The 25,597-nt window shown below is 42.4% G+C and overlaps 2 protein-coding genes across 5 annotated transcripts in view; one reads left to right on the top strand and one right to left on the bottom strand.

Annotated features, from left to right (window-relative positions):
• FSD2 (fibronectin type III and SPRY domain containing 2) overlaps positions 1-747 on the bottom strand; it is a 44,109-nt gene extending 43,362 nt beyond the window's left edge. For all 4 annotated transcript variants that reach the window (XM_059912376.1, XM_059912373.1, XM_059912378.1 and 1 more), the window contains exon 1: positions 609-747. The gene's annotated coding sequence lies outside the window, so the exon portion shown is untranslated. The remainder of the gene's footprint in view (positions 1-608) is intronic.
• Positions 748-5,479: 4,732 nt separating this feature from the next.
• On the top strand, positions 5,480-25,025 carry WHAMM (WASP homolog associated with actin, golgi membranes and microtubules). Its single transcript, XM_059912372.1, has 10 exons — positions 5,480-6,208; positions 8,802-8,975; positions 11,309-11,459; positions 14,113-14,282; positions 15,281-15,446; positions 17,848-18,035; positions 19,301-19,387; positions 19,623-19,718; positions 21,939-22,428; positions 24,263-25,025. The coding sequence occupies exons 1-10, from the start codon at positions 5,597-5,599 to the stop codon at positions 24,559-24,561; spliced, it is 2,433 nt and encodes an 810-aa protein (XP_059768355.1). The 5' UTR covers positions 5,480-5,596; the 3' UTR covers positions 24,562-25,025.
• Positions 25,026-25,597: the final 572 nt, after the last annotated feature.

The following is a 25,597-nucleotide window of genomic DNA, read 5'->3' as shown; positions in this document are numbered from 1 at the left end:
TGCTTACAATTTTAGAAGCTCACCAATATAGCCCCTGGCAATTTCTGAGCCACAGCTAAAGAAACTTGCTTTAAAGTATTAGCTGTATAGTTTTGCAAGATGGTTCAAATCAGCACAGCCCACACCTGAAAACTTTCTATAGGAGGAGGGGGTATGCATAACAAATGAAAAATGATTACAAAGCTGTTTTTCAGTATTTGAATCAAAGCATAAAATTATCATTTGTCAGCATGCACACGCAGATTAAAATAAAAGGTATTTATCAGCCCGATACCATAGCCAAATGGTATCAACATTTAGGGTTCCAAACTGTTCTAACAAATGGACCCCTGCACTAAAAATACCCTAAAGACACACTGCAAGAATCACCAGCCTCTCTCTATGTGCATCTGAGGCTTTCACGTCCTGTACCAACACCACATTCTTGAATCCTTGCTCCAAGAAGGCACAGGAAATGTTCACACTCTTTATTGCAATGTACACATCTGTAATTTAAGATGATATCTCTTCCCACCTAAAGGAAAGATACTGCATTGACACTCTGGTACTAAGTTACTGAGCTTCTAACATACAATTTGCATTCGAAGAATGCCTATCCAAAAACTTGCCTGTTAATTTAAGGATCCATAAATTCTTCTTTTAACCCGGAGGCTCTGGATAACTGCTAGAAAACTGCATCCACGTTCAGCAGGCTTTCCCTCCCGGTGACCTCTGTGTGCCCCGCGGGCTACCCCTGCCTGTTTTAGCCCAGGGTTCTACAAGTGGGGCAGCAAAGGCAAGGGTAACATGAGCTGGCTCCGGCTGCAAATAGCAACAGGCCTTTCATGAGTGAAAGCCCAAATATAGACCTGCCCACTGCTGACTGCTCAAGTGTCACCAGGAGAGGTTACATGCTGTCCCCTGAGTTACTTCATTTACTGTGGGGATTGGAGTCCGGTGGCTCCACCGAGGGCCTGATGTATGGTCATGAATAGAGGGCTGGGGGCTGTCACAGCAAGGGCAGGAGGGTGGCTGCAGGCCACGCAGAGAAGGAGGACTTCTGAGAGTCCCCAGGCTGTGCACCTTCCACCTGGCCTGAGGGGCTTTTCCCAGAGTCTTTTGAATAAGCACAACTCTGAAGGTAATCAAATGCAACTTAATTTTTTTTCTCCCACTATTCCTTGAACATTTACTCATTTATTCCCCTCTCTGGATAAAAATCCAGCACACCCATGACTTCCTGCTCCCTCTTAGGTAACACAGAGTCCTGGGGTCACTTGAAGGCATAGTCTCCATTCAGTAAGGGAATGTACAGTCCAATACGTTAATTAAAAAATCAAACTTAGGGGACTTCCCTGGTGGTGCAGCGGTTAAGAATACGCCTGCCAATGCAGGGGACACGGGTTCCAGCCCTGGTCCAGGAAGATCCCACATGCTGCGGAGCAACTGGGCCCGTGCACCACAACTACTGAAGCCCGCGCGCCTAGACCCTGTGCTCCGCAACAAGAGAAGCCACCGCAATGAGAAGCCCGCGCACCGCAACAAAGAGTTGCCCCCCTTCGCCGCAACTAGAGAAAGCGCGCACGCACAGCAACGAAGACCCAACGCAGCCGAAAATAAGTTAATTAATTAATGAATGAATTAAAAACAAAGTCAAACTTAGTTTAGCCAGCATCAAAATCTTCTCCCCTCCCCAGCTGAGGCCTCTGTAGCTGGAAGTCTGCCCTGGGAAAGGAGGGGATGAGGTCGGCCTCTTGTTCCCACACCTCCTCCCTGAGCTGCTGTTTTGTTTGCCAGGGGCAGGAGGCGCTAAGGTGATAAGACAGCTCCTATCTGAGTTGATGCCACAGAGGGTGGGCTAGCTTCTGGCTCTCTGGGGCAGGCAGATGCTTAGAGCACTCTCTGTCTCTCTGAGCTTTTGTATATCTCTGGGGTTTACCATGATGAGCCCTTTCCCCTGGAGTTCCCACGACCAGGCTGAGAACCCCTCTATTCCAGGGGGTCCCTTGCACTCCTCCTCCAGGCCCTGGTGGGCCACTTCCGAGATTTCTCAAATGAGGTCTCCTCACCCTTGCAGCTGGTTCTCTCAGGCAGGATCTAGGTGACTCCTTGCTGGCTCTGTTGTCCTGCTGGCCCACATCTGGATATTGGGATGTAGGCTCCATCCTTGGTCCTGGCAAACTCTGGGGTGCAGACAATTCCAATGCAGCCACTCCCCCTGGCTCTGCCACCAAAGCAGCCAATCCTTTCTCCTCAGGCCACCATTGGCCCACTTGCAGGAAATACAGCGAGCTACCTGAAGGGTCCCTTTGAAGACCCCACACTGGGCTTGGGGATAGAGGGTGGGGCTTCCAACTCTCCCCCCCAGTCCAACAATAGCTCTCTCCAGAAAAATCGCTCCACCAGTCTCCCTCTCAAACACCCTCTTTTCTTCACTCTGATCTCTTTTTATTTTCTTCCACTGGTGGAGGGCATGAATTGGGTTCTGGACCATTTCCTTTAAAAGTCTGCATGTGGTGATTTGATCTCAGAATTTTACATCTATTGCTTTTTGAAACTTTAATCAAAATTTCATTTTTAAAATACTGTTACTGCCAGGTATCTATACAATAAACATACTGGAAGCCAAATAAAATATCAAAAGCAAACAATTTGAAAGAATAAATTATGCAAAGATATATGTACAAGAATGTTCACCACAGCATTATCTATATTGGCAGAAAATTGAAATTAATCTATTCCTACCAATACAGAATTCTTTAAATAAATCACAATACTGTCAGCTCAGTTTTGGCAAGTATTAAAAATAATGATGTAGATACTTATTTTTTAAATTAATTAATTAATTTATTTTTGGCTGCATTGGGTCTTCGTCGCTGTGCGCGGGCTTTCTCCAGTTGTGGTGAGCAGGGGCTACTCTTTGTTGTGGTACGCGGGCTTCTCATTGCGGTGGCTTCTCTTGTTGCAGAGCATGGGCTCTAGACGCGTGGGCTTCAGTAGTTGTGGCACGCAGGCTTCAGTAATTGTGGCTCCGGGGTTCTAGAGCGCAGGCTCAGTAGTTGTGGCGCACAGGCTTAGTTGCTGTGCAACTAAGATCCGCAGCATGTGGGATCTTCCCAGCCCAGGGCTCGAACCCATGCCCCCTGTATTGGCAGGCGGATTCTCAACCACTGCGCCACCAGGGAAGCCCAATGCCTATTTTTTTAATGTGGAAAATGTCCACAATATATTTGTAAGTAGAAAGAGTATGCAAAATATTATTACAGTATAATTATATATATATATATATACACACACACACACAAAATGAAAGCAGGGTTTATCTTTTTTGAGTTATTTTACTTATATCTTTATATCTTTGATATGTCCATTTTATAATAATTATATATACTTTTTATTACTTTTTAAAATTATTTTTTATTGTAAAATAATATATAATACTTGGCTTAGAAAAAAGCAAATACTACAAAAGAACCATAAAGTGAATGTAAACCAGTCATGTATCCTGGTAACAACAATTATTAGGTTTGGCGTATACTTTTCCATATTTTTTCTAAGAATATATACATTTATTCCCCTTTCACAAGAAATAAAAATTTCTTTTATAATTAGAAAGCCTGCTAGTTTCATTTTGAAAAAGCAAATAATTTAGAAAGACTAATAGAAATGATAAGATTATAAAACAAAACCAGTAAAGACATACTGTAAAGAATATTCAAAGGTATTAAAATAAACTATTAAAGAATTATAAGAAATCATATTAGATAAAATGATATATTAAAAAATAGTTTGAGGAAAAATAAATCACTTCAGCTAGAAGGTTATCTCTCCAAGAGGACTGGGTGTAGCTATTGGGAATCCAAGAACCCATAGCCCCACCTCTCCTCGACATTAAAGGGAGGGACCTTCAGATAGAGGCACCTTTAGACCTTCAAGCTACATTCCATAGAGGCTACTAGATGCCTTGGGATTATCTTGGGGGGGGGGTGGAGATGCCCCTAACCAAAGCTTTAGCCTGGCCCTGTTTTTTTTCTTTTGGGGGGGAGCCAGGGGGGTTGTTGTTGTTTTACCCTGGGCATAATAGCAAGTACAAATCTGATTCCTGGCGTTCCCAGCTCAAAAACTTCAAAAGCCCTTTCACTAGTTCCTGAATCAAGCCCTCACAAACCGTGTTTTGATGAAGGGCTCCTTCCCCGCTCCCTGGGCTTCTCGCTCCTCCCCCTCGGTCCTCCAACCCCACTACCCCTCTAGCAGTGCTCTCACAGGATGGGAGCTGACATGTACTGTATTTCTCAGTCTACACTGTACATTTCCTGGGTAGAGCCCAGTGCTGTCTTATACCCTGTTGTATGAACAGGTTCAGCTCCAACCCACACTCTATCCCTATCTGCTAACTACATCTCCTGATCTCCGTAAACAGGTCTTCAATAGCCAGGTGGTCTGAAGTGTCTGAATTGCCTAAGTGTCTGTGTATCTTCTTTTTTTTTTTTTTTAAACCCCAGATAATTCTGATTCTGGCCCCATTCACTACGTTACTTTTTTTTTTTTAATTATTTATTTATTTATTTATGGCTGTGTTGGGTCTTCGTTTCTGTGCGAGGGCTTTCCCTAGTTGCGGCAAGTGGGGGCCACTCTTCATCGCGGTGCGCGGGCCTCTCACTATCGCGGCCTCTCTTGTTGCGGAGCACAGGCTCCAGACGCGCAGGCTCAGTAGCTGTGGCTCACGGGCCTAGTTGCTCCGCGGCATGTGGGATCCTCCCAGACCAGGGCTCGAACCCGTGTCCCCTGCATTGGCAGGCAGATTCTCAACCACTGCGCCACCAGGGAAGCCCCGTGTCTGTGTATCTTAAGAAACGTTTCTTTTCTGGGTCTCAGTTTCCTTATCTCCAAAATGACGTGTTAGAACACAGATTGTATTTAAACATGTTGGTTGGGAGCTGGGATGCTTTGAAGACGGAGGGACTGTACGTTTTTTGTATGCCCCCTCCGCGCCCAGCCTCCCAAAACAGGCACACAGCATACATTCCATAAAAGCTTGTTGAATTGATACCAATAAGCTTCTACCCAGTGCTTGGCGCTTAGAGGCCCTCAACAAATAATTATTAAGTTTAATTTAATGTTTGATCTCACCATTCTTGAGCACAGGAACCATGTATTCACTAGGGCCCCGGTAATAGAAGACCAAGTCAGCTAGCTGGGTTTGCGTTCTCAAGAGGTTCACAGTTTAGTGTAGGAGGCTAAGACAATAACTCGTTCATTTAACAAATATTTTTTTTAACGTCAGTGTGTACACAGGTGGAAAAGGTGAGGCAAGAGTGATCATTCCCGGCTCCAGATGAGGTTGAGACATTGATTGATTCGGAGCGGCGACCTTCTGACCTTTTCATTGGTTGTCGCGAACCCTCCCTTCTATCACCCAACCAATCCCGGAAGCGTGCTGGACACCTCCCAGGCCGTGGGCAGCCAATCAAAAGTGCCGAGGGTGGTGGCAGCGGGGGTGCTGACGCCGATTTCAGTTCAGCGAAAAATGACGCGGCCCGGACCGTCCAGTGGCTGGGGGTGCAGGGAGACCAGGCTCCGGCGAGCCGAGCCCTCCGGGCGCTGACCGCCGGCGGTCATGGAGGACGAGCAACCCGACAGCTTGGAGGGCTGGGTACCGGTCCGCGAGGACCTCTTCGCCGACCCCGAGCGGCACCAGCTGCGCTTCCTCGTGGCCTGGAACGACGTGGAGGGCAAGTTCGCTGTGACTTGTCACGACCGCACGGCGCAGCGGCAGCGGCGCGAGGGGAGCCAGCCCGGGCCCGAGCTGGTGTCCGAGCCCGTGTCCGAGGCCGCCGCGCCCCCGCCCAGCTGGGCAGGCCTGCTCTCGGCCGCCGGGCTCCGCGGCGCGCACCAGCAGCTGGCGGCGCTGTGGCCGCCGCTGGAGCGCTGCTTCCCGCGGCTGCCGCCGGAGCTGGACACGGGCGGCGGCGGGGCCTGGGGCCTGGGGCTCGGGCTGTGGACGCTGGTATGGCCGGCGCGCACGGACCCCGGCGAGGCGGCGCTGCAGGAGCTGTGCGGGCAGCTGGAGCGCTACCTGGGCCAGGCGGCCGACGGCTGCGGCGGCGCCGCGGTGCGCGACGCGCTCTTCCCTGCCGAGGGCTGCGCGGCCGACTGCGAGAGCCCGCGCGAGTTCCGGGAGCGGGCCCTGCGCGCGCGGCGGGACGAGGCGGGGGCGCGGCTGCGCCAGGTACGCGCCCGCCGGGCCGTCGCCCGGTCCTTCTCCCTCTCGGTTCAGCCTCGGGCCCTTTTCCAGGGTGGGACGAGTGCAAGAGGGGGGTCCTTCTGCAGACCAGCGCGGGGAAGGAGCAGGTTAACAGCGTGATGCGCGGAAGGGCCGCGCAGCCTCGCAGGTGCTCTTCACCTGTCGGGGAGCAGCGAGGGGAATTCCGGGGAAGCCCCGCGGGGCCTATAGCGAGAGGACTAAGTTAAATCAAAGTTTAATCGCAGTTAGGACCCAGGGTAGGCCCTTAAACCTTTCCCCTGAAGATGCTGGTGGAGCTGGCTGTTGTGACAGGAAGTGCCAGAGAATACTGAAAGCAAAACTAGAAATATCCCATCCGTGTAGGAAATGACAACACAGACTGAAGGTAAACAGTGACAGGTTATGTGTATGAGGGAAGACCGATAATGGAGACAAAATGTTTTAGAGGATGAAGGTGCTTCTAGGACACAGGTTTCTTAGGTGATAAAGACTCGGTCAAGTGGACAGCCGACAGGATGTGAGCTGTCTTCATCAGTGTGGAACAGCAGCAACATGAGTGCAATTTTAAGCTTGAAAGAGGTAATTAGAGAGATGGAACAATTCATTTTTTGAGTGGTAAGCTTACAGAACTGAAGGGGATTAACAAATGCACAAAAGGGTTTAAGAGAAAAATATGGCTCATATATCCACAACCAGCTGACTCTCCTGAGTCTAGATTTAGTGCTCTATCCCACACCCCGACATGCCTCTTGCTTGCCCTTTCTCATTATACGCCGTACTTAATCTGAGTGATTTTTCTCTGCCTTCATTTGAGGAAGGGGAGGTGTAAGAGAACAATCCAGGTACATTTCAAAATCTTAATTTTATCCTCTCAAGCTAAATATAGAATGAGCTTTTTATACACCCACTTCTCATGGGTCAATTTCACTTTATAATGTGAGGAAACCACAGGGCAGTTTCAGGTCAGTCAACTTTATCTTTTTTCAATTTATTTTTGACTGCGTTGGGTCTTTGTTGCTGCACGCGGGCTTTCTCTAGTTACCGCGAGCCGGGGCTGCTCTTCCGCTGCGGTGCGAGGGCCTCTCATTGCAGTGGCTTCTCTTGTTGCAGAGCACAGGCTCTAAGCGCCCAGGCTTCAGGAGTTGCGACTCACTGCCTCTAGAGCGCAGGCTCAGTAGTTGTGGCACACGGGCTTAGTTGCTCCGTGGCATGTGGGATCTTCCAGGACCAGGGCTCGAACCTGTGTCCGCTGCATTGGCAGGCAGATTCTTAACCACTGCGCCACCAGGGAAGCCCAACTTTATCATTTTGAATCAGACACTTTTATTTTTTAGACACCCGGTTTCTGACAGAAGTGGTTTTTCCTTAAACTGACATATATGTTACTATTGTAAAAGTTATACTTTACCCAATTTGAAGTTCATTCAGAGGTATTATGGCACTAGTATAGTTCATACTGTTAGGCTAGCTATTGACACTTGTGTGGTTCACCTGTTTACGTGGAACAGGTGGGCGGGGGAGGGCTTAAATACAAAATACAGTGCATCCATGGAAGTGTATGTGATCATCTTAATACTCAGCTCATATTTAGAACAGGAAAGCAACTGATTCTAGAATTAGACCAGTTGCCAAGATTGCTAGTATATGTAAAGTGAAGCTGAATGTTTTGAATTCTGAATAGTCTAAGCAATAAGACTGAAGAGTATCAGTTGTCTTAAGTTTACTTTTTCATGTGTTTTAATATTTTTCAGGGAAACTTTTTTTTAATCCTAGTATTATCACCTGGATAAAATGTCAGCTGAACATAGATCACTTTATCCTTAAGTGGAGGGAAGGAAATAGAAGAATTTAAGGATATTGACTGGGAAAAAAAAAGTCTATACTATTACTTGATTTTATTTCTCTTCTCCTGGGGGGTAAGGTAATTTCTTACCAAATGAGTTTATCTAGATTATAAATGCTCAGTTTATTTTCTATCCTGCCTCAGAAGAAGCGCTCTGCAGAGGCTAGAGCCACATTTGTGATGCTAAATGAGTCTGCTGGGGGTTTGGTGGCAATATTAACCTGGGGGAATTAAGAGAGTTGACAAGCTGGAGAAGTACTTGGAGGCATTTCTGTGTCCTTATGAGCTTTTAAAAAAGGAGTACATCCTCACAAAACCTTTATGGTCGGAAAAGTGATGAAAAATATCCTCAGTCTACACCCTATTTGATGCCTTTTTCAGGTCCTTTTCTCTGAGTACTTAGAGAAAACATAGTTGAGATAAAATTTTCAACTCTGCGTCCTCCTCCACCTCCCATTTATTATTATAAAAGTCCCCAGTTACTAAACAGTCTTCAAAAGCACAGTGCTGAATGATTGATTATAGTAATAATAGTCTACTGTGGATATACCATGATTTATTTAACCATTCTTACTGGGCATTTTGGTTGGAGAACAATAGCATTTTCATGTTTAATCAGTATTTTAAATTGATGCATTAAAGTTTAGAACATTCAGGTTTCTTTAGCTTTGTTGGTTTGGTATGATCTTATAAATACTGTCCATACGTGAGCTTTATTTACATTTTGCCTTCTAGGTGCTTCAAGGGCATGAAAAAGCCAACACCATGGTAGCATTAATGAAAGTGTATCGAGAGGAAGATGAAGCATACCAGGAATTAGTTACTGCGGCAACCCTGTTCTTCCAGTATTTACTGCAGCCATTCAGGGATATGCGAGAACTTGCAACTTCATGTAAGCTTGCTATTTTGGTACGTTTTCTTTATATTTTTACTTTATGAGATTTATTCTTTATCGTATACTATTTCTTCAGTCGCATTTAAGATTCAATCTGTGTTTCCACTTTGGGTTTACCCTATATTTAGATATACTGTAGATATATCGAATTTGTTATTTTTTAAATTGATTTCAGTTGAAGACATTTTACATCGGTCGTCTTAATACATTAAGATTTCTGCATATTTTCAAGGGTTACACACTTTCTTTGCTGATGACTTTTGTTTTAAATTTTAATTTTAATTTTTTGGCTGTGTTGGGTCTTCATTGCTGCACGCAGGCTTTCTGTAGTTGCAGCAAGCAGGGGCTACTCTTCGTTGTGGTGTGTGGGCTTCTCATTGCAATGGCTCCTCTTGTTGCGGAGCACCGGCTCTAGGCACGCGGGCTTCAGTAGCTGTGGCGCATGGGCTCAGTAGTTGTGGCACATGGGCTTAGTTGCTCCGCGGCATGTGGGATCTTCCTGGACCAGGGATCGAACCTGTGTCCCCTGCACTTGGCAGGTGGATTCTTAACCACTGTGCCACCAGGGAAGTGATGACGTGTTTTTGATGTGTTGCTTATTTACTTTAGCTTATTTTCAGCCTCTAAGGACACATGCAGACTTATGAGAAATAGGATGAAAATTTAAATAGCAAGGCCCTGGATTGTAATTCAGTAAATTAAACTTTAGTAAATGCTGTCACTGCTCTTATTTCATTGAGCCATGGAACACTAGTTAGAATAAGCATTATCATTCCAGTGTTATAAATGAATCTGGAACCAAGGCGGGTGGGGAGGTTCAATAGCTTTCTCTGGTTCTAAACCAGCTGGAATCAGAAGACAACAGAGAGATCTCTTGATCTCTGCCCCCTGCACTGGGCCATCCTTCCACACATGCACTCATGGCCACTGCCGGGCTACCGTAAAAGTGGTACCATGTTTAGATGAAATTCATGCCAGCCTAACCTGTGGAGAAAGTTGTTCTGTTCCTTATTTTGCAAATCTATTACTTGGATTGTCTTACTTCCTGTGTATATTTTTTCTTTCTCTAAATAACAGCTGTACTGGGATATAATTCACAGACCATATAATTCACCTATTTAAAGTGTACAATTCAGTGGTTTTTAGTATATTCAGTTTTGCAACCACCAGCACTGTCTAATTCCAGAACATTTTCATCTCCCTGAAAAGAAACCCCATACGCATTCCCCATTCCCCCCCAACTCCAGGCAACCACCCATCTGCTTTCTGCCTCTAGATCTCCCTTTTCTTGACATTTCATATCGTATGGAATGATTTGTGTCTGGCTCCTTTCATGTAGCATCAGGTTTTCCAGTTCCATCCATGTTGTAGTGTGTATTAGAACTTCATTTTTTTCATTGCCAAATAATGTTCATTATATGCACATAGCACATTTACATATCCACTTAGTGATTGATGGACATTTGGAACTTTCCACTTTGGGGCTATTATGAATAATGTTGCTATGAATATTTGTGTACAGGTTTCTATGTGGACATATGTATTCATTTTTCTTGGATATATGGATATGCTGGACCCTACAGTACCTCTGTTTAACCTTTTGAAGAACTGCCAGACTGTTTTCCATAAATGCACCATTTTACACTCCTACCGGCAGTAAATGAGAGTTCCGATTTGACCACATCATCGCCAACACTTGTTATTGTCTGTCTTTTTGATTATAGCCATCCTAGTAGATGTGAAGTGGTATCTCATTGTGGTTTTAATTTACATTTCCCTGATGGCTAACCTGGGTATATTTCTTATGTCACTAAATCATGCTTGGTAGAAGAATTAGATACTAGATGACATAGTATATGTCACAATCATTCATGTTTTAGGTTATTGTATTACTTTTGCCCTTCAGAAAAGAATCACACTATTGAAAAGCTTCCTGCCATGTCCCTAAAAGAAACCACAGCAACAGCTAACACTTGAGTGTCATGTACCAGGCTCTTTGCTGAGTGCTTAACAATACAGATCTCATTCAAACAATCGTGTATTATTATTAATAGAGAAACATAACTTGACAGCATTCCCTTCTAGAAAAGTTATTCGAGTAATACAAAGTAAAAGTAGGGTTTTTTTTCCTTTATACTCCAGAGTATCCCTTTGTCATCCAAAGGATGCACCACTTAGAGCCTTATTCATACTCAGTAAGGAACTGATGAATGAATGAAATTTAATTGACTATGTAGTAGTAATAAAAGTAGCTGAAATAATCCATGTGACCAATTTCCTTTCGATTTCCTAATGGCTCTACATTACTATTCTCTTTTACTAATACAACTTTCCCTTCTTTCTATAGAAGTCCTTGGATGAGGATGGTCTGGGTCCTAAAAGGATAGTTGCCCTGCAGAAGGAAGCCCAAGAATGGACCAGACGGGCTGAAGAAGCTATAGTCTCGATTCAAGATATTACAGTGAATTATTTTGAAAAAACAGTAGACGCATTAGCAGGTAATAATTTAAAATGCTGTACTAAGATACATGTAATTTTCATTTTATTCGGAAAACATTTGAGTGCCTCTTAAGCACCAGGTTCTGTATTTTTTAGGTACTGGGGATTCAATATAAGGATAAGCATAAACAGCCACTGTACAGTCAGGTGAAGGGAGAGAAATCTTAATTATATCAATTATATATTCATTCAAACACATGGAAAACGGCAGTGGCAACAAGCCACATGAAGAAGAGAAACATGGGGCTCTGAGAGCTTAGGAGAGAGAAATTAGGCCCAATCAGAGTGGCCAATGAAGGCTTCTGAGAAGTGGCACTTGCCCTGATATCTGAAGGGTAAATGCAAGTGGAGAAAGCAAAAAAGTGAGAGAAGAGTGTTCCAGGCAGGAGTAGCATTTGCAAAGGCCCTCTGGTTTTTGGGAGCTTGACAAGTCTGAGGAACTTGGGAAGTATGCCAAGTACGAGGAAGCCATGGGCTGGAGCACAGTACAGGCACACCTCATGTCATAGCTCATTTCATTGCACTGCACTTTACTGCACTTCACAGGTATTATGTTTTGTACAGATTGAAGGTCTGTGACAGTCCTGCATTGAGCAAGTCTGTTGTAAAACAGCAAGTGCTATTTTCCCAACAGCAGTTGCTCGCTTCATGTCTCTGTCACGTTTTGGTAATTCTCCTAATATCTCAAACTTTTTCATTATTATTATATTTTTTATGGTGATCTGTGATTAGTGATCTTTGATGTTATTATTCCAAAAAGATTACAACTCACTGAAGGCTTAGATGGTGGTTAGCATTTTTTAGTAATAAAGTATTTTTAAATTAAGGTATGTATGTGATCTCGGATGGCCTCAGCCTGCAGCAGCTTGAAGCAGGATTTCGGTTCCCCGGCCAGAGATTGAGATCAGGCCGTGGCAGTGAGGACGCTGAATCCTAGCCACAAGACCACCAGGGACCAGTGGCCAGTGACAAGGCCCTGGCCTGTCAGCTGTGTAGAAATGAATTTCCACATAGAGACAGAAAGTAGTGAAGCAAGTAAAAGTGTTTATTAGGAGGAAAAAGAGTACAGTGACTGTAGATAGACACACGGGTGGGCTCAGAGAGAGTCGCACCCTCATGGTAGTCTGAATCACTTTTACGGGGCATTTCTTCCGGGTTTCCTTTGACCAATCATCTTGCTTTGCCTGGTTCTGAGTCTGTATTTGGTATATCTCAGGATCCTCCTGTGTGTGTGCGCATCTCTTAGCCAAGATGGATTCTAGAGGCCTAGGGTAGGTTGACATCACTTACTATGAGGTGGCGCCCCCTCCCTTTTTGACCTCCAAGGAGCCTTTCTGCACATGTGTAGTCAGGAAGTCCTCCTTGACTTTGAGAATGAGGAATATGTGGTCTTTTATCTCTTATTTGGGCAGGGCCCAGCCTCCTCCATCATCCTGCTCTTTTTTTTTTTTTTTTTTGGCTGTGTTGGGCCTTTGTTGCTATGCACGGGCTTTCTCTAGTTGCGGCGAACAGGGGCTACTCTTAGTTGTGGTGCACGGGCTTCTCATTGCAGTGGCTTCTCTTGTTGCGGAGCATGGGCTGTAGGCATGCGGGCTTCAGTAGTTGTGGCACGTGGGCTTAGTAGTTGTGGCGCACGGGCTTAGTTGCTCCATGGCATGTGGGATCTTCCCGGACCAGGGATCGAACCCGTGTCCCCTGCATTGGCAGGTGGATTCTTAACCACTGCACCACCAGGGAAGTCCCCATTATGCTGCTTTTATGGAGTTTCTCCTATTACAGAGTTTCTGTCCACAGGGGAGAAACTGTTTAGCCTGGGCCCATCTATCTCCTGCCTCAAAATATACATTGTTTTTTTAGACATAATGCTACCGTACACTTAATAAACCACAGTACAGTGTAAACATAACTTTTATATGCAATGGGAAACCAAAAAATTCATGTGATTCACTTTATTGTGATATTCGCTTTATTGTGGTGGTCTGGAACTGAACCTGCATTATCTCTGAGGTATGCCTGAATGGACAATGTGGTGTGAGAGAATGCCAGCAAGACAGGCAAGGATGAGACCATATGATCTTGTGGGCTGGGTGAAGGACTTTTATCTTAAATCATTGTTGATAGTAGCCCCAAATAGCAACAACTTATTGTCTGTTAGTTTGTTAAACTATAGTACATTTATAAAATGGAACGCCGTGTAGCAGTAAGCATGATTCTCTATAACTATTTTTATGAATAGGAAGAGTTTCCTGATATATTAAGTGAAATAAAAAAGATATAAAGCAGAATGATGATCCTGTGGGGGGTTTTTTGTTTGTTTGTTTTGGTCAAACTATATCTTCCTGTCTGTCTAGCTAAACATAGAAATAGTCTAGAAGTATATGCACCAAAATGTAAGAAGCAATTGCTTTAAGTAAGTGAGATTCATGATTTATTATTTTCTTTTTTTAAATGAAGTTATCTAAAATTTTATACCAATAACCATGCATTATTTTTGTGACAATAAAAAGTCACTAAAATACAAGAATTTTTCTTTTAAAAGGGATGTTTTGCAGGTAACATGGGAGGCAATAAACAAAGAATTAGTTCAGGATAAATTTTTCTGTTTTTAATGAGTTGTAATTATGTTTTATTTTATTAATTACAATACAACAGGAATGCAGAAACAAATGGCACAGGATGAGAAGAGATTTGGTCAGGCTGCCTGGGCCACAGCAACTCCCAGGTTAGAAAAACTCAAGCTGATGTTAGCTCGGGAGACTCTGCAACTCATGAGAGCCAAAGAGTTGTGTTTAAATCACAAAAGAGCTGAAATTCAGGGAAAGGTGAGACAAAGATAAGTGAAACTTTGTTTTAAAAATACACTTTTATTTTAGGTAGAATCTTTCTTTCCAGGCATTGTGAAAGAGCTTCCTTTCTTCGCTTATTCCAACACCATCTTCCAGTAGATAAGAATTTGCAGACTGTGGAAGGTTGACCATGAAGTTTCCCTTTGGTCAAAATGTTTGTGAAATATTATTTTTTTTAAATATATATATATTTGTTTGTTTTGGGCTTTGTTGGGTCTTCGTTGGTGCACGCGGGCTTTTTCTAGTGGTGGCAAGCGGGAGCTACTCTTCCTTGTGGTGCACGGGCTTCTCATTGCAGTGGCTTCTCTTGTTGCGGAGCACGGGCTCTAGGCACGTGGGCTCAGTAGTTGTGGCTCACGGGCTCTAGAGCACAGGCTCAGTAGCTGTGGGGCATGGGCTTAGTTGCTCCGCGGCATGTGGGATCTTCCTGGACCAGGATCGAACCTGTGTCCCCTGCACTGGCAGGCGGATTCTTAACCACTGCACCACCAGGGAAGTCCCTGTTTGTGAAATATTATATTGTAGGATTCACTTGATGATAACATCAAGCTCAGTACTGATGTAGTACTTTAAAATCAATCAAGTACTCAGTACTTTAAAATCAATCAAGCTGTTTTCAGCACAGTGTTAGAATAATCAAAGAGGTGCTTCATCCTAGAAGCGTAGTCACTTAATTTTTTTCCTGTAACAGTATGACTTTAAAGCAGAAAACATTTGTAAATACCTCATTGCCATTTATTTTTCTCAAAACCTAAATGTTTTCATATGTTTCAGGGATGCGATAAAGTATTTGTGACAAACATTGAAGAAGGCATTTTTATCCCATTAAATGAAATGCAAAAGTGTTTCTTCTCTATTTGCTTTTTTTATATTTGATATTGAGCAAGGAATAGAAAATAACTTGAATGCTTGTAAAGTTTGCCTTTAATGTACTAATTATTTTAACTTGCTCTTATTTTTTTCATGAAAACAAGATGGAAGATCTTCCAGAACAAGAAAAAAAAATAAATGTTGTAGATGAATTAGAAATACAATATTATGAAGTTCAGTTAGAACTATACGAGGTTAAATTTGAGATATTAAAATATGAAGAAATACTGCTTGTTACACAGTTGGACTCTATTAAAAGACTTATAAAAGGTAAAATATATATTTAAATGTATATGTTTAAATTACACATTCAAGGAAATACAGATCATATTATCAATTATTTCTTGTATATTGTCTAATATATCTGAAATTTTCTAACAAAGTTTCCCTTTAGTACTTTATTATTCAAATAATATATTCATTGGTAAACACACAGCAAAACAAAGGGAAAATATTATTACCCCAGTTAAATCATTTAGAGATACTTAGGCTCTATAGCTTTGTAGCCTTTTTTGTATGCTGATGTTTATAAATATCTTTCAGTTTCTTAAACCAAAACTATGTATCCTGTTCAGTAACCTCTTTTTCACTTAATACATAATAATCATTCTTCCATTTCAGTAAGTAATAAAACCATCAAAAATTTTAATGGCTGCATAGTATTCCATTGTATAGACATGCCGGGATTACCAGTTTTTCACTGTTGTGAACAACATTGTAGTGAAGAACCTTCCTTTACACATGTCTTTGTGTATATGACAGATTATTTCCTTGGAATAAATTTCTAAAGATGGAATCAGGTCAAGGACAATGCATATTTTACATTTTGACACATACTTGTTAAAAAAAAACACTACAAGAATCATTTGATATGCATTTTTCTGTACCTCTATTATTTTCTAAATTTCTAAATTTCATTCTACATAATGGCCCTCTAGATAGGTTGTACAAAATGATGCTCCCATCAGCTGATTATGAAAATAGCTGTTTCCCCATACTTATTCCTTAAATTCTCGCCTACTTGAGAGCAAAAAATGGCATCTTCTAATTTTCATTTATTTAATCACAAGTGATGTTGAACACACAATTTTGTATGTTTACTGGCCATTTGTATTTATTTTATTCACGGCCTATTCATGGCCTTTGCCCATTTTTCTTTGGAACATTCCCTTTCTATATTAGAGATGTTATTCTATTATCTGTCATAAGTTGCAAATAATTTCTCTGTCATTTGCTTTTTCTTGCCTTGTAGGAATATTTAATTTTTATGAAGTCACCTCTATCAGTCTTCTGCTTTGGTGTTATACCTCCTTATCCCAAAATTATATCAGTATTTACTTATGTTTTGTTTCAGTATTCTTATGATTTTGTTTTTAAAAACCTTTGGCTCTTTAATCCAGGTGAAATTTATTTTGATGTGGGGTAGGAATCTAACTTTTTCCCCCAAATTGTTAGCAGTCCCAATCACTGGTTTTTAAAAACATTTTGCCCTGTTGCTTTGACTTTTACCTGTCTCATATCCAGAATTATCATATTTGTTTTGATCTATTTATGAATTGTTATTTTCTTTCACTGATTTGTGAGTGGCTTCTGGTGCCAGTACCATGCTGTTCCTATTATTGTACCTTGGAGGTACATTTTAGTATCAGGTAAAGCAAGTACTTCCCTCATTACTCTACTTTTCCAAAAATTTTCTGACTTTTCTCACTCCTTTATTCTTCCAGATGAACTTTAGAATCATTTTGGCAAGTTCAAAACAAAAAAACCCAAAAAACTCGGAATTTTTATTGGGATTGCACTTAACATTAGAGATAATTTGGGGAGAATTGTCGTCTTTTCAATTTTGAATCTTCCCATCCAAGAACATGGTATGTCTCTCCATTTACTTAAGTCTTTTTTTTCCTAAAGTTCCTCCAAGTTTAGTTATTTTCTTCATATAGATCCTGAACATTTAATTTAATCCTAGGTATTCAAAAAACTTTACAGTAGCTTCACGTTATAAGCACTTTACATATTTAGGAAAAACTTCTACTAGAAAAAAGTTAATCTGGAAGGATGCATGCCAAACTGTTCATGTTTTCCTCCAGGAATAAGATGCCAAAGAGTTGGTGAAGGAAGAGGAAAATTTCACTTTTTATTTTGTGTACTTCTGTAGGGCTTGAATTTGTTACAGTTAGCATGTATTTTTAAAAAATCAATATGTAATTAAGATTAAATATCATTAAGGCACCTTAATGATATACTGCTGGTAGAATGTAAGTTGCCTTTCTGGAGGAGGGTGATTTGACAGGAGTCATCAAGAGCCTTAAATATTCATCTGCTAAGGAAGTAATAAAAAATGTACACAAAGATTTATATTCAGATGTTCATCACAGTGAAATTGATAATAATAGAACATTGGAACATTCTAACAACAGAGAGTGCTTAAATTTGAGAATACTGTGTTGCCATTAAAATTATATTTCCATCACATGGAAAAGTTTCTCTAAGAATTCTGTTTATTGATATGTGTAGCTATATAAGTTGTGTGTGTGTGTATGTGTGTACACATAGACATATATATACATAAATGTTAATCATAATTACAAGGATATTTAACTTTACATTAAAAAAGTATGCATTATTTTTAATAATAAGACATGTTTTTAAAAAATCATTAATATGTTTCTAGATAAACAGGATGAAGTTATCTATTACGATCCATGTGAAAATCCAGAGGAACTTAAAGTCATGGATCGTGTAATGGGGCTGCAGGATGATAAGAATTTGGAGGTGAAGGAACTCAGCCGGCAGTGCCAGCAGCTGGAATCTAAACGGGGCAGGATCTGTGCCAGAAGAGCCCGTCTCAGGAACAGAAAGGTAGGAGCGCCCAGGGCAGCCTTCTTTTCTTACCCCTTCTGGGGGTTTCTTCTTTTACGAAAGATAAAGAGGTACTGAAAATAAGGCTTTTATCAGTGATAAATTTTGTGTGTGTTTATGTAGCTATCAGTGGCTACAATTAAAATACATTTAAAATGTTTTTCTTAAAAAGATTCTTTTTCCTTTTGGATTTAAGCATTTGCCATCATCTTTAGATTTTAATTAAGTCTTTCAGCAACTATTTATTGAATGCCTATTACTTATACAGGTATTTTAAAAACCACAAAAGGTAGAAACTTCTAATCAGCTATAATAAATGCTAAAATTAATTTTATTGTGAATTGTTGATTATAAAATGTCAGATAATATTCAGCTCATTTCAGTCCTTATATGTGGTGAGTGATTTTTTTTCTTAATTTTTAAACACTCCATGATTACATAAAAAAGTAACATAGGGGCTTCCCTGGTGGCGCAGTGGTTGAGAAACTGCCTGCCAATGCGGGGGACGCGGGTTCGAGCCCTGGTCTGGGGGGATCCCACATGCCGTGGAGCGACTAAGCCCGTGAGCCACAACTACTGAGCCTGCGCGTCTGGAGCCTGTGCTCCGCAGCGGGAGAGGCCGCGATGGTGGGAGGCCCGCGCACCGCAATGAAGGGTGGCCCCCGCTTGCCACAACTGGAGAGGGCCTGCACACAGAGACGAAGACCCAACACAGCCAAAAATAAATAAATAAATTAATTAATTAAAAAATTAAAAAATGTAACATAGTAAGAAAGGCTAAGCATAATTGAAATGTAGTTTTTAATTTTCAGGTATTGTAGGTTGGATGTGTTATGTAGGTATATTTGGAGATATTACTTAGAACATTATGGGGAAATGTGTTTAAAATAATTGCACTGAAACAGGTCCTTAGGACACATCCCACTTAGGAATGTGGGACTGCCTGTATGTCCTCTCATTTCCACTTGGTTGGAGGATTTGCTTTTTCATCTCTCAAAGCACTAAATCCCAGCCATGGCCCTCCTACCGGGAAGGAGGGATTCCCGTAAGGAGCCCATCGCCCTGTATCACGTGACCGAGGAGAAGGCAGAAGCACCGAGCCACACCATAACTCCTATTAATAAATGCCTTATACTGCAGCCCAAATGCAGTGCTTTTTTCTTTTAACCTTTTATGCTATAGCCCATGGTAATATTAAAAACCATGTGGCGTTCAATTTATAACCAGGTAAAAAACAGATCTATGAAATTATATTATTCCCCCAGGATCACTGCAAAGAAAATCATCGACTCAGATTGCAACAGGCTGAAGAAAGCATAAAATATTTGCATCAGCATCATAGCGTTCAGAGGGTGAGTGGTTGAAGAAAAATGTTTTATATTTGCATAACATGACACGTGGGCTTAAGTTTGTACAAAGTGGAGCTCCACTGCCCTGTCAGCCTTGATCCTGAGGGGACAGCGCAGTCTGGCCCTGCAGCATGGGGAGCAGACGTGGGGGCCGGAGGAGGCAATAATGTCAGGTGACGGTCCCCCTCTTTCTCAGGACTTCTGAGAAGTTTACAAATATGTGTTTGTTTAAATACAGAAAAGAGACCAGAAAAAAGAGGAGGAGCAAAAGAAAAAAGAATGGATAAACCAAGAACGCCAAAAAACACTCCAACGATTGAGAGCATTTAAAGAGGTGAGTTCTAGAAATAATCACTTCGCCTGCATTGTCTGGAGAAATAAACGAAGATCACCCATCCTAGGAGAAAAGTATAAAGTATTAGGAACAGATAATTTGGGACATAAAATGTTTCCCAAATGCCATTATTTGTAGTCTATAAATAAAAAACAAAAATATTAGAAATATCAAGATGTTTTTGACCTTGCCGCACACTAGGGTTCCTGCTCTCCCCCCGACCAGGTGGTGTGACTCTGCTCACCATGGTGTCAGCTGGCAGGGAAAACTGAAAATAGTTAAATTGCCCTTAGATTTAGCTGGTTGTTTCCTCATTTGTAATAAAGAAGTCTTTAAAATTTGGTCAAGGAAACATTGTGATATAAGTATAATTTTGTGCCCTATTAAAAGTGAATAGGTTAAAAAAAAAAAAAGTAAATACTTATTTTAAAGTAACATTAAACTTGTTGAATGTAAAACATAAACCTGTTCTCATCACACACCTGCAACACACACCTTCATAATGACCCAAAAGAGAAAACCACCCACTCCCAGACATAAGTCTGGGATGAGGTATTGAAGGTGCACTGTGTGACACCAACAAGAAAAATAGGGGCCACCGGAGTGAATCAATCACGTCCTACAACTTCATCTTGTTTCCTGATATGCTTTCTACTCTGATCACTGCCATATACCAGGCATGTGCTAGGCACTTACATTCATTCTTATTTAATTCTTAAAACAACCTTGTGCGATATCATCACCACTTTTTAGATGAGTAACTGATGCTCAGGGTGATTACACAACTTAGCTCAGGGATATACAGAGTCAGAGCCACAGCAGAGATTCTCCAACCCGAGCAGCACATCGGAAGCACCTCTGGAGCTTCTAAAGCATACTCATGCCCAGACCCCACCTCCAGAGAGTCTGATTGTCCTGGGTGAGAGCCTGGGCATGAATGCGGGGGGCTACATGAACACAGATGAGCCAGGTGGACAGTAACTTGCTGGTCAGCTGTCACCCGAGGGTATTGATCAGCGTGGAGGAAGGGATTCCAGGGATGCAAGTCCAGCTCCGTCGCCCTGAACTAGTCAGAGCAGCGATGAACTTTCAAATGTAGACAGTGTGAAGATGGTATGAAGGTGACAGAATCAGACTGCCTAAGCTCTCAACAAACTGGAACGAGTTGACCTCAAATTGGTAAAAGTTGCAGTTTTTTTGGTCCATGGAGGTATACATCCCTCAAGATTAGGTCTTTGTAAGGTTAGGTTTTTCTTTAGTAAACTATACCTGCGAGACCAGAACTTCTTTATTTATTTTTATTAATTAATTTTTATTGGAGTATAGTTGCTTTACAATGTTGTGTTAGCTTCCACTGCACAGCAAAATGAATCAGCCATACATATACATATATCCCCTTCCTTTTGGGTTTCCCTCCCATTTAGGTCACCACAGTGAATTAAAGAGTTCCCTGCGCTATACAGTATGTTCCCATCAGCTGTCTATTTTATACATAGCATCAATAGGGTATATGTGTCAGTCCCAATCTCCCAATTCCTCCCACCCCACCCCCTTCCCCTTTGGTATCCATACATTTGTTCTCTATTTCTGCTTTGTCTGTGTCTCTATTTCTGCTTTGCAAATAAAGTCAACTATACCGCTTGTCTAGATTCCACATATATGCGTTAATCAGAACTTCTTTAATTCACATTTTTAAATTATAAAATTTACTCTAAACATAAAAATTAGAGAAACATCCATAATTCCTGTTTTAACTGTCACTTTGAGGTCCACCCTGCTGGTATTTTTCATACCTCTGTTTTTTACCTGGTTATACATTCAACACCAGATCATCTGCATTTTTTAAGGATGTTTCAGACTTTGCACTAATGATTTTTCATGGCTGCCTAATACTTTAAATTCACCATAATTTTTTCAACTATCTATTGTTGATGATACTAAGTTTCTGATTTTTCATACTAAAAATGTGATGAATGTTTTCATCTGTATATATCCTTTCATATCTTTATTACAGAGAAAGTATTCTATGAAAGGATATAAATGCTTATTTCTTAATATATAGATTTGTAGCAAGGGTGGCTGTACAAAGTGAGAAGGAGCCACTTTGTGAATTAGAATAATCCACGCACAGAAATGCTTCAGTGTTCACTTATAGAAAGCTTCAGCCTTTTGACAGTTTGCGTTTGTAGCAAGTTTCTCACAACAGTTTTTCATTTTCAGAGATGTCCAAGTCGCTCTGTCCTAAAGAGCTCTCGCTCACAACCTGTGGCTCCACACCGGCCGAGTGGACTTCCCCGGCAGACATCCCCGCCGACTTCTCAGATGACGGCGGTGATCCATCCGTCCTCTAGGAAAACCAGAAGCGCTCCCTTATCTGAAGTTAGTAACGTGATAACCCCTGAGCATGAAGACTGTGCTAGAAACATCCCTGTTCAGACTTTTGTTCCAGTTGGTGCCCAAACACACTCCAAATCAAGTGAGGAGTTGCCACTGCCTCCCCCTCCTCCTCCTCCACCACCACCACCACCACCACCACCACCACCACCACCACCACCGCTGCCCCTCCCTGCTCCGCCCTTTTCTTCTCAATCTGCAAATCGTCGGAATTTACACTTCAGGACTTCAGCGAAAGATGATCAGCCGCATCCTCTAGTGTGTGAATCGCCCGCTGAGAGCCCGTGTGGTTCCTCAGACAGTTTTACCTGCCCAGGTAATCTGCCGAAGTGTCCCTGCTCACCAGGGGTGGTTAGGTGGTTGGAGCGTTCTAGCTTTAGGAGCCTTCATCTTCAAATCAAAACCTTTTTTTAGAACTCTCTACAATCTTAAAATATTTCAGTATTTTTTGCCTTATCACTCTTTTATTGCAAAGTTAGCATAGCCTAAATCTGAGTTTGATAAATGCTGTGGGAAATCTTTCTAAAATGAAGCGGTCAAAAAAATAGTAGACCACTTTTTGCATTTGCAAGTATAGCATGCTGAATACACTTGAATATTTCTCTGTCTAATGAGGGCTATAGTTCTACTCATTATTCTAATTATGATTTAGACATTGATTATGGAGGAGACGGGCTGAAATCTGCCCAGACTCAGAGCCCACTGCTCTGGAGTGTATTTGTGTCTGTGTTTAAATTCTATCGAAATGCTGTGTACACTTGTTTTAAAGATTACGCCTGAGTACCTCTGCCTAGAACATACAAGGGGACTGTGAAAGGTGATGTGAATTATACAAACAGAACAGTTCCAAACTGTGGTTCTGGTAATGCGTATCTAGTTATTCTGAGTTCAAGGTTTCTTTGCACCTGGAGCCAGGTACAAATGAAAATGTGCACACTCTTAGGTAGAGACCGGAGGCCCATTTCCATGGGGTCTGTGGCAACATCGTGTAAATGAAAGCGAGAGCTCACGTGCCTGGGCCTAGACGAGAGATGGGACGTGGCAGGGCTTTGCGGGGGGGAGCCCTGTTCCCGGCCTGGTGTAGCCCACACAGTGTGGGAAGCCCTGATCAGCTCACACACACTGCCTCAGTTCACTGGAAAGAATAATAAAATGCCCTCGATGGTGAAACTCTGTCTTGTTACTCCTAGAAGGGAAATGTAATAACAAGTTATAGGTTAAAATCCAAAGTGTTTTGTTAGCCACGGCATGGCCTTTCAATTCTGAACTAGAAATGACTATTCACCTTGAAGTCTCACATGGAAGATCCCTAGATGAGTGGCTACAGTCATGCCCCGGTCTCCAGCAGGTGGTAAAAGATTTTACCCCTGCAGGGGTCTCAAGGTGCCAGAGTGAAAAATAGCTTCTCTTCACCAAGGCCTTGAAACTCTGATCTAATCTGTGTTTTGACAGCATTTCACACCCTCAAAAGTAGAGCACGTAAGTTACGTCAGGGTAATGTAGGTGGAATTAAACACACTATATACAGAGAAATGTGCCAGTGCCACCCACTCTGGGTTCATTGAGCTAGTGATTAAAGTTTTGCTTTAAGCCTTTTCATGTGTGGAAACCTACTCGCTTCATTATCACAGAACGAGTCATCACTGACTAATATCCAAGACTGAAGTTGGAGAAATACAGTGGGGTACGTTAAAAAATTTTGTTAAGTGGGAAGGGAAATGGAGGAGATACAATTTTAGAGCTGTCAATGCACATTGGGTCAGATTACTTAACACCCCAGGAGTGCATAACTATCTTCAGGGTTACACAAAAGGATGATAACACCTGGGTCTTGAGAAACAGCCACCCTAACAGAAGGTGTGTTGACTTTTGACTGTGCCTGGGAGTTGCTATGGATTTGAAGAAGTACTGGAAAATAAGTGGTCAAGGTAAAATATTAGCAATTAGACTATCCTGGATTCAGAAAGGGAGCTGATGGTTGACCTCTCTAGCAGATAAAGCATTTGTTTAATGGAATGATGATGATTTGTTTACATCATGGCATTAACTTATGGGTGACTTAACCCTGTTAACGAGTACAAAAATGTCTCGGCATCTCAGGGAGAAAGAGTTTGATTTCGTGACTCCTTGCTCTGTTTACTCAATTTCAGGGTCGATGGACGAAGTGCTGGCCTCCTTAAGGCATGACAGGGCCCCTCTCCAGAAGGTGCAAGCGCCCACGTTGTCCCCTCCCTGTGCCTCAGTCAATGAGCACATTCTGGCTGCCATAAGGCAAGGGGTCAAACTGAAGAAAGTTCACCCTGACCTTGGCCCGAGCCCCAGCAATAAACCCACCAGCGACCTGGAGAGGAGCATCAAGGCGGCGCTTCAGAGAATTAAGAGAGTATCTGCTGACTCGGAGGAGGAGGACGATCGTGATGAGCAGAACCCTGGCGAGTGGGACCGTTAGCCTCTCCGCCAAGGCCCAAGGCTTGTTCTGGAAAAGCATGTGAATGGGGTGCTGGCAGACTGGCCACATAACGCCCCGAAAGATCAGCAGGGCTGGGCGTGTGACGCTGCAGCTCTTAAAGTCAGGGAAGGAAGGAGAGACGTGGTGCCTTTCACGCATCTAAGAACCCACGGTGAGCACCACTGGCATAAGAAAATGGTAGTTATTGTTCACCACGGATAATCTAGAATCATTCCCTTATTCTGAAAAACGTTTACACTGCTATGGTAAACAGCACTACTGACCGTTCCTCCCGAGTGTGTGTAGTGGTTTCCTGAGATTGAAAGGTTTGAATGTGAACGTTATTTTAACAATAATCCGAATAAGTTGCTTATAAGCAGAAATTATTTTAAATATTTTAAAGGAAATGTATTTCATGTATCAGGCAGTATATAAACTCATAATAAAGAACCATTTATAATGCATCAGTGTCACTCATGAGGAAATGAAACATAATATCTTAACACAACCATCCCTCCCTTGGCTGGGTTTAGCTGAAATCTTATTGAAAACATTAAACGGGACTTCCCTGGTGGCACAGCAGTTAAGAATCCGCCTGCCAACGCAGGGGACACGGGTTCGAGCCCTGGTCCAGGAAGATCCCACATGCCGCGGAGCAACTAAGCCCGTGCGTCACAACTACTGAGCCTGTGCTCTAGAGCCCACGAGCCACAACTACTGAAGCCTGCGCACTCTAGGGCCTGCGTGCCGCAATTACTGAGCCCGTGAGCTGCAACTACTGAAGCCCGCGCGCCTAGAGCCCGTGCTCTGCAACAAGACAAGCCACTGCAGTGAGAAGCCCGCGCACCGCAATGAAGAGTAGCCCCTGCTCGCCACAACTAGAGAAAGCCTGCACGCAGCAACGAAGACCCAACTCAGCCAAAACAACAACAACAACAACAACAAAATCCCCAAAACGTTAAACATTTATTTAAGCAAATACTAAGGGTCGGGGAAGAGTGTTGTTCCCCTTAGGCACTCATGCTGGAATCATTTC

The sequence above is a fragment of the Balaenoptera ricei genome, chromosome 2 (genome assembly GCF_028023285.1).
Source record: "Balaenoptera ricei isolate mBalRic1 chromosome 2, mBalRic1.hap2, whole genome shotgun sequence".
In the NCBI taxonomy this organism is placed as follows: domain Eukaryota; kingdom Metazoa; phylum Chordata; class Mammalia; order Artiodactyla; family Balaenopteridae; genus Balaenoptera; species Balaenoptera ricei.
The sequence above is the reverse complement of the archived record's forward strand: the minus strand, read 5'-3'. Positions and strand labels throughout refer to the sequence as shown.